At 42.8% G+C, this 14,438-nt stretch overlaps 1 protein-coding gene across 6 annotated transcripts in view; it reads left to right on the top strand.

The window, feature by feature from the left end:
- The first annotated feature begins 318 nt into the window (after positions 1-318).
- Positions 319-14,438, top strand: part of PLEKHA1 (pleckstrin homology domain containing A1) — a 51,381-nt gene continuing 37,261 nt past the window's right edge. For 4 of the 6 annotated variants that reach the window (XM_084772327.1, XM_084772331.1, XM_084772330.1 and 1 more), the window contains exons 1-2: positions 319-478; positions 11,985-12,145. In XM_084772327.1, the coding sequence (XP_084628453.1) occupies positions 12,005-12,145 (141 nt within the window). In that variant the 5' untranslated portion in view covers positions 319-478; positions 11,985-12,004. Of the gene's footprint in view, positions 497-1,024; positions 1,225-11,984; positions 12,146-14,438 lie in introns of those variants that run through there. The other 2 variants (XM_084772328.1, XM_084772329.1) reach the window with 2 other exon arrangements.

Genomic DNA, 14,438 nt, shown 5'->3' with positions numbered 1-14,438 from the left:
TGCAACGGGTGAATTTTATGCTTCTTCCACCAACAGTGGGACAGCCTGCAAATTATCTGCAAAGGAACCAAGCCTATTTTTAAAGATTCCCTGAGCCTCGCAGCTCTAGGTGATGTCATCAGAGGACCCCGAGTCCCACGTCCCAAGACAAGCCTCGTGGTCCTCGAAAACTGCAAGCCCCAGGATGCAGCGCGGCGCAGGAACCCAGCGCCCCGCGCGCCACCGCCCTAGAACTAGGAAGACGCCCAATTTCTTTGCCCGCCACGCCGCCGGGCGCGCGCGGAGCCCGCCGGGAATTGTAGTGCTCGCGACTAGCAGTGCCCGCTCCAGAATCTCAGTCGCCGTCTGGTGGGGGAAGAGGTGGCGCGTGCACGCGTGCGCAGTGCGCGGGCGGGCCGTCGTGGGCGCCGCTCCCGGCAGCTGAGTGCCTGAAGGAGCCGGGACCGCGGCGGCGCGGGTGCTCCGGGCGGAGGCCGCGGTAAAGTGGGGGCATGAGGTGTGCAGCTCGGGTGTCTGTGGAAGGGGAAAAGCGGGGTGAGAGACGCTAGGCTGAGGGGAATGTGTGGCGGCTACCGGCTGCTCCGGGGGCGCGGGGCCGCGCCTCCTCGCGCGTCCGCTGGCGCGCGCACCTGGGCGAGGCCGGGCTCACCTGTGCGCGGGCTTCTCTGCGCTCCGAGGCCCGCCCTGCGGATCCCCCCCGCCGAAGTCCACAGCTCCTAAGTGTCCGCGCTCCTTGTCGCCACGGCCCGGCCCCTGTCGGGGATCCCGGTAGCAGACGCCTGTCGGGAGCTGCACGGCTCCAGGGGCCGTGCCCGCCTCATCCCTGCCGCCGGCTCCCGCACAGCCCCTCTTCCCCGCGTGTGCGGGCAGCGGGTGGCAGGATTGGGAGTGCCTTGGCCAAGGTCACGCGGGTGGGGACCGGAGAGGCGCCTGAACTCTGGGCTGGGGACTTGGAGGAGGGCTGCGGAACAGCCTCTGGGTCCGCCCTACCCGGCTTGTGGTTCCTTTCGGATGCTTTCTATTGACCCTCCCGGGAGAGCGTCCGGGGAGAAAGTGGTGTCAGGTTGAAAGCGCCCTGCCGTTCTCGGGGCTCCGCCTTTGCTAGAATCCTTGTTCTGCTAAGACACCCTTAGCAGAGCCTCGACCGAGGGCCGAGGAAATTCAGAAACTGACTTGCTTTCTGGGACCAAGCCTCCAGGACAGGTTTAAGGAACAGATACTCAGGTGGTTTCTGGCATTTCATTTTCTAGTTCGCCTCCCCATTCTTTCTTCATACTTGCTTGCATGTGTTGGTCGCTATCTGTTTTAATAAGATTTTCTGAACTCTAATGAAGCCCTTGCCCTTTGTAAATTAGTTTTCTAACTAGAAAAGCTTATTTCCTGTGTGTTTAATGACCGGAACAAATGCCCCACTCCAAGGTTTATACCATTGTCTTTTATCTTAAAATGTAGAGCTTTATTTCCCTTCGAGTATCTAGCTTTTGTGCTTTCTACGTTGTCTAGCCCCTGGACGAATCTGCAGCGAAGTTTAGGGGAGCGTTAAGTGATTCAGAAGCTTTGGGAGTAAAATGAAAAACCACTTTTAGTTTACAGCTGAAGTTGAGGAACTTCAAAAACTTCAAAATTAACAACACGAATTTTGAAGACAGTGCATCTTTGTTTTTCTTACCAACACACTTGTGGCAAAGCATTTTTCCTCAGATCTAAATATTTCATAGTTTGGATCAACTCTCCCTAGGGAAAGTTAAATTTCTTTTTAAAAGAATATTAAGTCAGACAGAATTCAAATTAATAGTTTGTTTTATAGTGTTATAAACTCTACCGAGTGCCAAACCTCAGATTTCTGAAAAGTAGCCTTGTGCCAATGGACACACTGTCAATCTGCTTGAATAAAGGGTCAATAGCCTGCAACAGCAGGGAAGTGATTTACATGTTGCCTTCTGTCTCCCTTTATCTTGTTGGCTTATAGTTTCACTGTTGCTGTTGGGGGGTAAAAGCAGTAGGTTTGTATCTTTTTTTTTTTTTTTTTCTGTCTGGTTTTAGCAGTGTAGCAAAATAGGAAAGACTGTGCTGTGTACATCTGTTTGGCGGAGACTGAGACAGTGGGACAGGATAAGTATACAATTGTGAGGAAACGACCATGAGTTCATAAGCAGGAAGGACCTTTTTAGAAGTATTTAAGGATGTTAAGAATAGCATTGGATTCTTTTCTTTAAACAGTTACTGTGGGCAGTATTCAAAGATGGGATAAGATGTTGTGGGCAGTGCCTAGGAAGATACTTGGGAAAGGTGGAAACGTAACATTTTTATGTGGACTTTTCAACTGAAAAACTGACTTCTGGGCCTAGGCTGAGTGAAAGTTTTTTTACTGTCATGCTGCTAACCCCTCCCCCCACATAATTTGTAATCCAGAAGGAAATCTAAGAAATAATGTGTTAGTGTAATTTAAGTCAGACTTTGACATGGACATGTTTTATGGTGTGCATTTGTCTTGTTCTTGTTTAAATAGCTCTGTTGTGTAAGGATGAGGAAGGTGTCTTTTTGGTGGGATGTAGCGACTGTTCAGATGTGCAGATGTGCCAGTAGCTACTCTGCTCTGACTAGAAAGTTTCAAGAATTGTAGCAGTGATGCCTTAAGCACCCCACCTTATGCATGCCTGAGCAATGCATTTTTGGCATATAAAGACTTTATTTAAACTTTCAAAAATTGTTTCAGATCTGCAATAATAGACTAAGATAGATTCAGTAGAAGATAAACATCAAATTTTAGTTTTATTAATTAATTCATTTATTTCAACCATTTTTGAGTATAGAGTTTACAGCATTTGAGAACAGATTGACTTGTATATGAAATTACTTCATGTGGCAGAAACATTCAGTGGCTTTAGAAGCTTGCTGTAATGCTCAGTTATTTTTAGAAACATTTGTATGGGATGCTTTTACACAGGAAAATGACATCCTGTTGAGGGTACCTCTAATCTCAGCATTTGGAGGGCAGAAGCAGGTGGATCTCTGTGAGCTCCAGGCCAGCCTGGTGTTACAGAGATTGTTTCAGGATAGCCTAGTCTACATAGTGAGCTCCAGGACTCAGGACAGCCAGAGTCACAGGATAGAAAAACTTATCAAGAGAGAAAGAAAGAAAGAAAGAAAGATGGACATCCTGTTGATACCTTGCTACATAACTAGGACTCTGTTTCAATTAAAGAGTAAACAATTTAAAGATTAGTAAATTTCCTTGTAGGTTCTGTGTTGTAAAGAATATGTGCATTTGTGGTTCTTAGAATATATTTAAATGAACATTCGTTTGATGAGCCATTGGACAAATTGAACAGCTTTGCTTGCTTGCTTGCTTGCTTGCTTTCTTCCTTCCTTCCTTTTTCCCAAGACAGGGTTTTTCTGTGTAGCCCTGGCTATTCTGGAATTCACTCTATAGACCAGGCTGGCTTTGAACTCAGAGATCGTTATGCTTCTGCCTCCCTAGTGTTGGGATTAAAGGCATGTACCACTACTGCCTGGTGAGAATAGCTTTGTTTTTAAAAGATAGTGTTTTGGTCATTTTTATACTGCACTTTCTTTGAAATGAAAAAAAATTTTTTTCATTTAAAAGAAAATTAGAGTCCTTTAGGATTTGGATTTTTTTTTTAGAGTTAAAAAAAAAATATTGTTTCCAAATAGAAGTCTTAATTTGATTTGTCAGTCTGATAGCTTTACACTCCAGAAGTTATGATTCTATACCTTTAGGCAACCTTGCTTCTTAGAGTGTAACCATTGAGTTCTCAGTTTTGAATTCTGTTTAGCCTCTTCTTGAAGACAAGATGGCTGTTAGCAGTGTGAGAGTTAGGAGTGATCTCAGAGGGCCGGTACAGTAAATCCTCCATGTCAGGTGTTCGCTCCCAGTGCTAGGGGTAGGAATGCAGGTCCATATGCCATTGGACTATTGGCAGTCTGAGCCAGTGACAATAAATGTAAGACAATTTTAATGTTTGCCATTCGCTATATTTAGCCATTTTTGATGAATCTTTCTGTTTTCCACCCTTGCTCAATGAATAAGGATAGTGCTCCTATCATTTACAGCTATTGAAAATGCCTTTAATCCTAGCACTTGGGAGGCAGAGACAAGCGGAGCTCTCTGAGTTCTAGGACAGCCTGAGCTATATAGTGAGACCCTATCTAGGAAAAGAAAAAAAAATCTGATCTATTCTAATTTAAAGCATAAGTATTTAATTTAGAACAGCATCTGGTCATCTATTGTCTAAAGCTCTTGGGATACAGGGACTGCCATATGTTAGTTTGTAACTTTTTTGCTGTCCTCCTTTGGGGATCTGTTTGGATAGGGACTGGTCAGAAGAATGGAAAAATGCCATTATTTCCTATCTGTTTCTCCTTGATTAATGGTTCAGCCATTGATGTCCAACAGACAAGCTGGTATTTCTGTGATATTTTGCATGAAGACTCCGTACTGCACAGTTCCTAGGTATGAAATTTCTGTGGCCGAGCCTCTTTCATTCCTTACTCGCGCCATCTTGTTCCCTTTAGTGGGGTGGAGAGTGGTGGTGAAGAGACAGACAGATCTTTTCTCTGTAGTTAGTTTTTTTTGATGACAAGATCACTTGAGTACAAGCATGCTGGCAATTGCTACTCAGTGCACTGGAAACTGACTTCCTTCTGTCACCTGGTGGCTTGTAGGCTGCTGCCCTGCTGCTTTTATTTTAGTTTTTTAATTAATTAATTTGAAAGAAAATCAATTCTCACCATTGCCTTGTTCAGGACGGCAGAGTACATTGCAGTTTTTTGTGTAGGTAGAAAGTGAATTGGAAGATGGAATGTCAGTCTCCCTGTCTCTTAGGTATTCCAAGTTTTGCTGAATAAAATATCTTGGAGACCTTTACCACTATGTATGTGAACACTTCCTGTCTTCCCCTGTTCTTCCTGAAGACACTTCTTTCCCCTCTCTGTCAGTTGTTTCTGGAGAGGAAAAGGATGCTAAGGTGGTACTCAGGGTGCCAGAGTCCTGAAAGCTGTGTGTGGCAGGTAGGTGAAGGTCATGCTTGACTGCACAGATGTCTGTACAGTGTGGACTCGGTCCACAAAGTGAGCCAACTACAGATTGGAAAGATTTCTCCTGTTCTAAGCAGGCACAGGCTTTTTTCTTGTTACATTGTTATATGAGCAACCATCAATGTAGCATTTATGTGCTGCATTCAGTATTCTAAGTAGTCTAGAGGTGCCATGCAGCAGATGGCCTGTGAGTTCTGTGGAAATGTTGTGCCACTTCACGTAAGGGCCTTGAGCAGCACCGTCCTTGGTATCCAGGGGGACCTGAAACCAATTCCCGTGGGGAAGGAAGGACAACTGAGCGTCCTCTATTTTGTTGGTGTGGGATTCTGGTCCATACAGCATCTGATTAACAAATACTGCAATGTTCTGTGGCCTGAGGAAGTCTTTTCAGTATAGAATTCACTTTTTCCTTCCCTTTTCTTTCTGTATTTTTTTGTTTTGTGTCTTGGCTTGGTTCTTGGTTGCCAGCTGATGCGATGAATGATAACTGTGGGTGTTGATTTGTGACTGAGTTTTAAATCGAACTGTGCCTTGATACATATATGAAGTTGAAGAATAGATCTGAGGAGGTGGGTTGATCGTGGAATTTTGTTTTTTCCTGATGCTTACTTGACTGGGAATTTAAAATCAAATAGGAATACAGTACTAGGGCCTTTTCCTTCCTGTCATCTAAACAAACCAGTTAAATCTGCTATGTGACTTCTTCAGTGATGAACAAAAAGCAGCTTTGTGTCTGGAAACCTGAACATTGGACGCAGTAATTATGGGTTACTTCACACTTCATTCAGAAGGTAGTTTGTGAGACCTTCCACCATGCTCTTGTAGACTTTGAAGAAGCAACAGTGAGTTAACAAAAACAAAAATCCCTGCTCTCGTGAAGCTTGCCTTCCACAGTGGGGAAGTAGACAAGATGCAGGTAACCAATAAGCTGTCACCTGTTAGATGTGATCTGCGCTAAAGAGGCGAGAGACGCAGAAAGGGGAGATGAGTCGTGGGTTTGGAGGTGCTGCAGCTTTAGCCAAGGCCTTAGGGACAGATACCTTCACTAAAGGAAGGGGAGTTGAGGGAAAGAGGCCCTTCCCTGCCTTACACTGGGAGCTTGTTTGGTTAGTCTGGTGCCTGATGAGTGCGTGGGTGGGTGTGGGGACTATGAGGATGGCAGGGAGCAGGGAGGTGGGGCCTTACAGGTTTTTCTAAAGGCCCTGGCGTTTACTCTGGGTCGAGTGGGATCCTGTTGAAATGACAGTGTTTTGGCCTTGGGTGAACAAAAAAAGTACTGGTGACTGGATTCAGTCCCAGAGTTTCCTATTCAGTTGGTGTTGAGGGGATAGAGTGTGGGAGGCGGGGGCTTGTGGGTAAGGGGCATCATCAGGCAGTTCTAGGCACCAGGGTTTTCAGAGTCTTTAAAAATCATTTGTAGTTATTTATCAGTGATTTCTTAAAATTGCTACTAACTTGTTTGTTTTGGTCATTTAAATAGAAAGGAAGCCTTGGATTACCCACCATCCACAGATCTAAGAGAGGAAATGCCCCTGAGGATTTCTGATGCTTTAGGATGAAAGACAGTTAACAATTATTTCATTAAAAAAAAAGAGAGAGAGTTTATTTAGATATAGTCCAGTGTAATCCATCTGTTTAAAGTTGTAGTTCATTGAGTTTTAGTGTATTTGCAGTTGTATAGCTGTCACCAAAATTTAGAATATTTGTATCCCCCCTCCCAAAAGAAAACCCCATGCTTTCCCATACCGTGCCAATTGCTAACTTCCTGCCTACCCTTCCATAAGTATACAGATGCTAATCTGCTTGCTTTATGTGTTTAGTCTGGATCTTTCTTTTCTTTTGGGTTTTTTTTGAGACAGGGTTTCTCTGTGTAGCCTTGACTCTCCTGGAACTCACTCTGTAGACCAGGCTAGCCTTGAACTCACAGAGATTCATCCACCTGCCTTGGCCTCCCTGAGTGCTGGGATTACAGGTTTGTGCCACAGTGCCCAGTTTACTATGGATATTTCATAGCAGTAAACTTATATAGTGTGCTCTACTGAGAGAGAAATCATATCCATAAGACCAAATTTCTGGATTCATTTTGATTTTAAAGTACTTGGTAAAGGTGGGGCTATAAGAACTCTCCATTGCCTCAAGGAGGCAGAGAGGCATGCACATCTATGTGAGTTCCAGGCCAGCCTGGTCTACAAAGTGAGTCTGGGACAGCCAAGGCTACACAGAGAAAGCCTGTCTCATAAAACCAAACCAAACAACAACAAAAAACCTCTCCATTGCAAAGATACATTTTCGTCTTTGTGATTAGTCTGTGGGGTGATATTTTTGAGATTTTATGATCGTTTCTTCTCCCTGATATTTCATGTGATGGTTTTAATATTAGAGGTGTTTACATCTCTGGAATCATACACAGTGGTGATTTGTTGCTGTTGCGCTATTATATTTTCAGAGATCTAGAGTTTGTAGGATTTCAGATTCAGATACTCTGTACAGAGATTTCCCTTTTCTGTTTGCCTTCTTTAGGCTCTCAGGCTGGCCATAGTGTTTTTCTGTTAAAAGTCTGCTTATATCTTTTTCTGTGGAATATCTGTTCATGTCTTTGACTTGCTTTTTCGGTTGTTGAATTTTGATATGTTATTTGATATTTCTTGGCAACAGAAAGTATAGCCCTTTGTGGAATAACTTGTCAACATATTCTGTTGGCTTTGATTATGCATATTTTTGCCATTCAAATTCTTTAAAAATTGTTTGTAGTTATTTATGAATGATTTCTTAAAATTGCTACTAACTTGTTTGTTTTGGTCTTTTGAGACAGAGTCTCTCTCATAGCTGTGGCTGTCACGGAACTCACTAAGTGGACAAGATAGGTCTTGAACTCAGATCCGCCTGACTCTGCCTCCCAAGCCACTTAAGATGTGTGCCACCACACCAGGCTCAAGGTTGCTACTAACCTGTACATTTACTTTTTGTTAATTTTCCCCTTTTTTGCCCAGTTCCAAGCAATTAGAATTGTGTTTGTTGTATATTGTGTAGCTTTTCGTGCTTGGCTTTTTTTCTGCTTAGTATAATAATGATTTTGAGATTCATCCAAATTGTTGCATGACAGTAATTACCTTGTACAATAAACCAGTAATCCATAGTTTAGCTGTGCTATGCTTATTGTCTATTCACTTGTTCAGGGGCATCTTTGTCTCTAGTTTATAGCTGTAAGTAGAGCTGCTCTGAGCATTGTCCATCTTTCTGTGCATTCGTGTTTTCATTTCTCTGGGGCTGGTGTGTGGGCCACAGGGTAGAACTACGTCCGAAGTGTCTCACCCTTTTATATGTCCCATCAACTGTGTATAAATAAATTTTATTGCTAGTCTGTTTCATTTTAGCTGTTCTGTTGAGTATATATGATATTATTTGTTTAAGCTCAGAATAGCTGCAATGTTTTTACATGTAATCATTTTACCCATTTTAGTGTACAGTTCTGTGAATTTTGGCACATGTATACAACTGGGAAACTACCTCAATCAAGATGTTCCTCTCCCCCCCAAATCTTTTAAGTCCTTTGTAGTTGGTCCTTTCCCTAGTTCAAGAACTGTGATCTTTTTACCATGGTTGGGCAGCTGCTTTGCTCTTTTTATATTGCATGCAGTTCATTCTTTTACTATATTTTTCTTTATCTTTTATAGTTTTATATATATACATATATATATGTAGTATATTGTGGTTATAGTCACTCCCATTATCCTCTGTGGTCCACCTTCTTTTTTCTTTGAACTTCTTATTCTCCCCAACTAGTCCCCAAGTGGCTGCATCATTAAAACAACCACTATTAGACAATAGCTTGTCAGGAAAGGATGGAGCCCCATGGATGCATCCTCTGTCTATAATGGAACATTGAAGGGCCCAGTCTTGTGATGGTATCCATAGCTGATGTTCGTTCTTGTAATAGCAGTGTCATGTCTGGATTGCAGTATTTTATGGCACTTCTCCCTCTAGTTCTTTACTTTTTTTCACCCCCACTTCTTCAGTGGGCCTTAAAGACGGTAATGATGGTGATGTATATATTCTGTTTAGGACTGAGCTCTCAGCAGTCACTGTTTCTCAGCATTTTGACCAGATATGAGTGTCTGCATTAACTTGACTTCTTCAGAAATGAACTTGTCTGTCCTAGGCTGCCAGTTGCACTAGTGTTGGTAGTTGGACAACATGTCCACTTAGGGGAGCAGTGATAGTAAGTTGTTCCCTTGGATCTCTGACCTCCCCAGCAACAGGTATTTGACCAGCTCATAATACCAGCTGTGTATTCCTTCCCGTGGAGCAGGCCCCTGGTCAGTCACAGAGTGGTTGGTTTCACTGAGGTAATTGGCTGCTCTGGCTCCAGCGGCATATTTCCCCTGGTGGGTGGGTCAGTATTGTAGCACCCATGTCGACAGGTGGGTGAAATCACTGACCGTTTTCTTCCTTAGTAGCCTTTGTAGCCCCTTCCAGCCCTCTGCACTCAGGCTGGCAGGGAAGGATTCTACAACTCAGCTCCCGCTTGATTTCTCTGTACTGTAGCACAGTAGACTTTATAGCTTTGATATGTCCAAAGTTTGTATTTCACCGCAGCTAAGGTACAGAACACTTTGAAGTCAGCCTCTTAGTTCCCCTAGTGACCTATTCTGTCTCCACAACCTGTTTGGTCTGCCTTCTGTCGCTTAGCACAGTACAGGTGAGGCTTCTGTGGCTCTGTGCATCAGCCCTTCACTCCTTTCCAGGTAAGGCTTCGTTGCACTGTGCTCAGTCAGCAGCAGGTCAGCTGGGTTGTCTGAGTCTAGAGGCTCAGAAACAGTTGCTTATAGGATTTTGATTTGGAATTTCTGGTTTGTGAAGTATGGGTATTTTTAACATTATTAGAAGTCAGGTGGTGGTGGTGCACAACTTTAATCCCAGCACCCAGGAGGCAGGGGAGTGCTAATGTCTGAGTTCAAGGCCAGCCTGGTCTACAGAGTAAGTTCCAGGGCAGCCGGGGCTACACAGAGAAAGCCTGTCTTGAAAAAAAGAAAAACAAAACAAAACAATGAACAAACAAAAACCCTGTTATTAGAAGATGTTGCTAATTTGTTTTTCAGAGTTGGTAAACCATTTTGCTCCCCAGCAGTGTGTATGAAAGTTCACTTGTCCCACATCCCAACAGTGGGTATTAGGTGCTTTGTTGGTTCTGTTTGGGCTGCCCTAGTAGGCCTTAAGAGCATCTCAGAGTTGTTTTTAGAAATCTGTCCTACCTTTCTCAATAATGAGCTGATTTACTAAGGTTTTTGCCCATCTTACTGTTGTGTTGCAACAATTAACTGTCTGTTCTTAGTTATCAATTATCTGAAAGAAGTATGCTGTTACATGTTCTCCCGTGTTTGTGGTCTCTTTTTCTTTATTTTTTGCACTGGCGGGGCTAGAACCCAGGTCCTTGCATATTCTGAGTGATAGCATGCTGTGCTATCACTGTAACACTTTTAAACATTTATTTTTATTTATTTGTATGGGTGTTTTGCCTGCATGTATGTGTGTTGTGAACATGCAGTGCACAGTAGAGGCTGAAGAGGGCATCAGATCCCCAGAAGTTAGAGTTATAAACAGTCCTGAGCTCTCATGTGGGTACTGGGGATTGAACCCTAGTCCTCTGCTCTAGCCCCGCTGAACAGGTTACATCTGTAGCTGCTCTACTTTCTGAAGAAATTGGTTTGAGTTTCCTTTTGTTCCCCAGTTTGCTTTTGCTGATTGGATTCTCTTTTTTGTTGTTGTTTTGTTTGTTTGTTTTTGAGGCAGGGTTTCTCTGTGTAGCCTTGGCTGTCCTGGACGCGCTTGCTTTGTGGACCAGGCTGGCTTTGAACTCACAGAGATCTGCCTGCCTCTGCCTCCCTGAGTGTTGGGATTACAGGTGTGCCACTGCATCTGGCCCTCCTGCTGTCTTAGTTAGAAAGTGCACTTTCCCTGTCAGTGTCTGTTGAGAAATGGAGATGCTAATGCCTGCTCATAGGATTGATTTGAAGATTAAGATTATTCTTAAGAGTCTGCCACAGAGGCTAGCATACAATGGTGGTCAGTAAATGTTAACTATTGCGTGAATTAAAAAATAGTCTTAAGGGATTGGAGGGATGGCGCAGGGCTTTAAGTGCGTTCTGTTCTTGCAGAGGACGAAAGTTCAAATCCTAGTGCTCATACCAGGCAGCTCGTAGCCTTTTATAGCTCAAGCTCCAGGGTATCTGGCACTGTTTTCTGAATTCAGCACCTGCACTTGCATGTGCACACCCCCATACACATACACACAGACACACGGACACACACAAACACACACACACACACACACACACACACACACACACACTTAATTAAAAAGTGAAATAAATCAGCCAGTCATGGTGACATATGACTTTAATCCCAGTACTCAGAAGGCAGAAGCATGTGGTTCTCTGTGACTTGGAGGCTAGCCTGGTCTACATATTGAGTTTTAGGCCTGCCAAGAATACATAGCGAGACCTTGTCTTAAAACAAACAAAAAAAGTTAAAAAAAAATTAAAACCGTGAAATAACCTTAAAGGATAAGTCATTTCGATTTATAAGGAAATTAAAGTTTGAAAGGCTGATTTTTTATTTTATTTTATTTTATTTTAGTTGCTTGGTTTTATTTAGGTGGGAGATCAAGTAAGTTATGTAACTGAGCAGAATTCTTTGTCCTCAACAGTTTGAAGTTGGACTTAATACACATTTGTGGCAAACTTCAGTCCTAAAGTGCTTTTTGCCAGTGTGTACAATGTTGGTGCGCTTCTGTTAACTGGCCTCACCTTCATTGGAACGTTGGCTGCTTGTGGAATAGATTGCACTATAGCCCAGATTTAATCTTGTCATTCACTGAGAAGTTTCTTCTTCCCTAGGAGCTTATTGTTAATGTTTTCATTTTACAGTGTAATGTTCAAGCCCAGAAATGCCTTATGTGGATCGACAGAATCGCATTTGTGGTTTTCTAGACATTGAAGAAAATGAAAACAGCGGGAAATTTCTTCGACGGTATTTCATCCTGGATACCAGAGAAGACAGCTTTGTATGGTACATGGATAATCCACAGGTTTGTAAAAACTGAAGATTTGCCATACAACAGCACAAAGTTGTATTTATCACAGTATTTGATATAGACTATAAACTTGTCTTCCTTAACAGTACATATGTAGGTTTATTTCTCCTGGGTTTAACTTTCTCCCCCTGTTGGTACCTGTGACCTGTACTCTTACTTGAACCTCAGAGGGTAAAATTAAGGTTATTTGATTGAAATAAAAATTTATCCCTGAATATGTGTTTTCTCCCTCATGTGATGTAAATATGGTTTCTAGTAGAAAATGTTTTGACTAATTACAGGTTTGAGGTGTTCTGCCTAGGATTGTGAGTGTTACCATTTGGAAAAACTACAGACAGGATTGACCTCTTGGGCATAGACAGTTCTTTCATCATGTGGTGTCCCTCACTGTGATGAGTCTGTGACGGAAGTGAACTTTATTTTGTTCTTTCCCTCTACATCTCTGGGATAGATGTAAGAAGTCGAAAAGTAGAATCTGACTTTTAAAGGCTGAGGTAGAGCTCAGCGAGTAAAGGCACTGTGGCAGGTCTCCTGAGCTCTGCTCCTGGAGCCCATATGGAAAAGGAGAGAACAGATTTTCCAAAACTCCTCCTTTGATCTCCACACAGGAGTTATGATGCACACGCTCTCCTTCCCTCCCTACTGCCCCAATAAATATAATGTAAGTAAGTAAGTAAATAAATAGGCAAATATCCAAGTTTTAAAAACCATCTGTTGAATAGTTGAAAGCTTCGTGCTGTGGAACTTTTTATTTCAAATAAAAATTATCCTAAGACTGAAAATGGAGATGTGTATCATTGTGAAATATGTGAAATGTAAGGCGAGAGTCTGGCCCGCTTCCCACCTGGTGTATGTGTTGTGCTGCCCGGGCTAGAGCAGGAACTTCGACATTCACCGTGGTTCACACAACCAGAAACAGACAGTAAGCTGTCTCTGTTCATCATTACCTGTGTGTATTTTGAAATGGTAATGTGTCAGTATTCATTTATATAGACTGAGGGCTGCAAAGGATTTTAATATTAATTAAGTATCTTAAGTTTAGACATAACTTGAATGACACACTGCTAAAAAGTATAGACTATATTTGAAATTGTCAATTATTATTTTTGTATGAGCTAAATCCAGTTCTTTATCTTCTCACCAGCCTTGATTTAACCCTCTGACTCTCTGCCATATAGGTTTAGCACCCCCCTCACGCCCCCTTTTTTTATAGGCAATCTTTGAAATTTGAGTGTATGGGATGGGTTATATTTTAATTCAGTTTACATTAACTGTGCACTCACTTTATATGATGAGGCTTTTTAGCTGGCAAACCTTATTGACACTTTGTTTTTTCCCTTATCCCTGGGTCTGAGGACCTTTCTTGGGAGTCAGATACCTGGCTGAGCAATTAACTGCACGGTTATTATCTTCATTTACTTGGTCTGAGTCAGTGGGAGAAATAACAGGGCAGCAGGAATCAAAAGTTCATGTTGGTTTCTTTTCCTCAACATATGAATCAGATTCTTGTCTTTTATGGTGTGTTTATCTGGGACGTGATTCCCTCATAGGTAAAACCGAATCTTTGCTAGATCTGAGCTACTGGTTCCTGCAGAGCCAAGGCATACGCTGTCAGTGCCTTCTCCCTGATTGACATCTTTTTGCAGAGGACCTCACATACCGTTCTCCTGATTTCTGTAAAACTCTGTTACTTGTTATTTTATTTCTTATGCAGATTCTTCTTGCAATTCACAGATAGATATAAAATAAAGTATATTTGTTACCCTTTATGAAACACAGACTTAGAATTCAGAAAAAGGCATACTTACAAGCAGAGGGAGCTGACATTGTAATAGTGATGGTAACATTTAAAATTGACCTAGGAGAATGGACTTGACTCTGGCCCAGAGGTGGAGGAGCAGTGATTCCAGGATTCAGAGTAGCAAGGGCAAAGGGCCCAGTGGAGAAGCCTGCAGTGTGTGGATTGATGATAGTCCATCTTGGCAAGGAGATGTCTTTTAAGCTTTGCACTCAGCTAAGTCTTTTCACTTAAGACTTTTTGTGCATAAGGTGTGTGTGTGTGTGTGTGTGTGTGTGTGTGTGTGTGTGTGTGTGTGTGTGTGTGTGTGTGTGGTGCTGGTGATTGCCCCAGCTGTGCTAGGCTGGGGTTGTCCCACTGAGCTATACTTCTCTAGCCCAAGGCTGCCTTTGAACTCTTGATCCTCCTGCTTCTGCCTCCTGTATGCTGGAATTACAGGTGTGCAGCACCACACCCAGCTCACGTGAACTTTTAAAAAGACATTTGTCC

This window comes from Acomys minous (genome assembly GCF_964271855.1).
Source record: "Acomys minous genome assembly, chromosome: 2".
In the NCBI taxonomy this organism is placed as follows: Eukaryota; Metazoa; Chordata; class Mammalia; order Rodentia; family Muridae; genus Acomys; species Acomys minous.
This window is presented reverse-complemented; position numbering and strand designations above follow the sequence as displayed.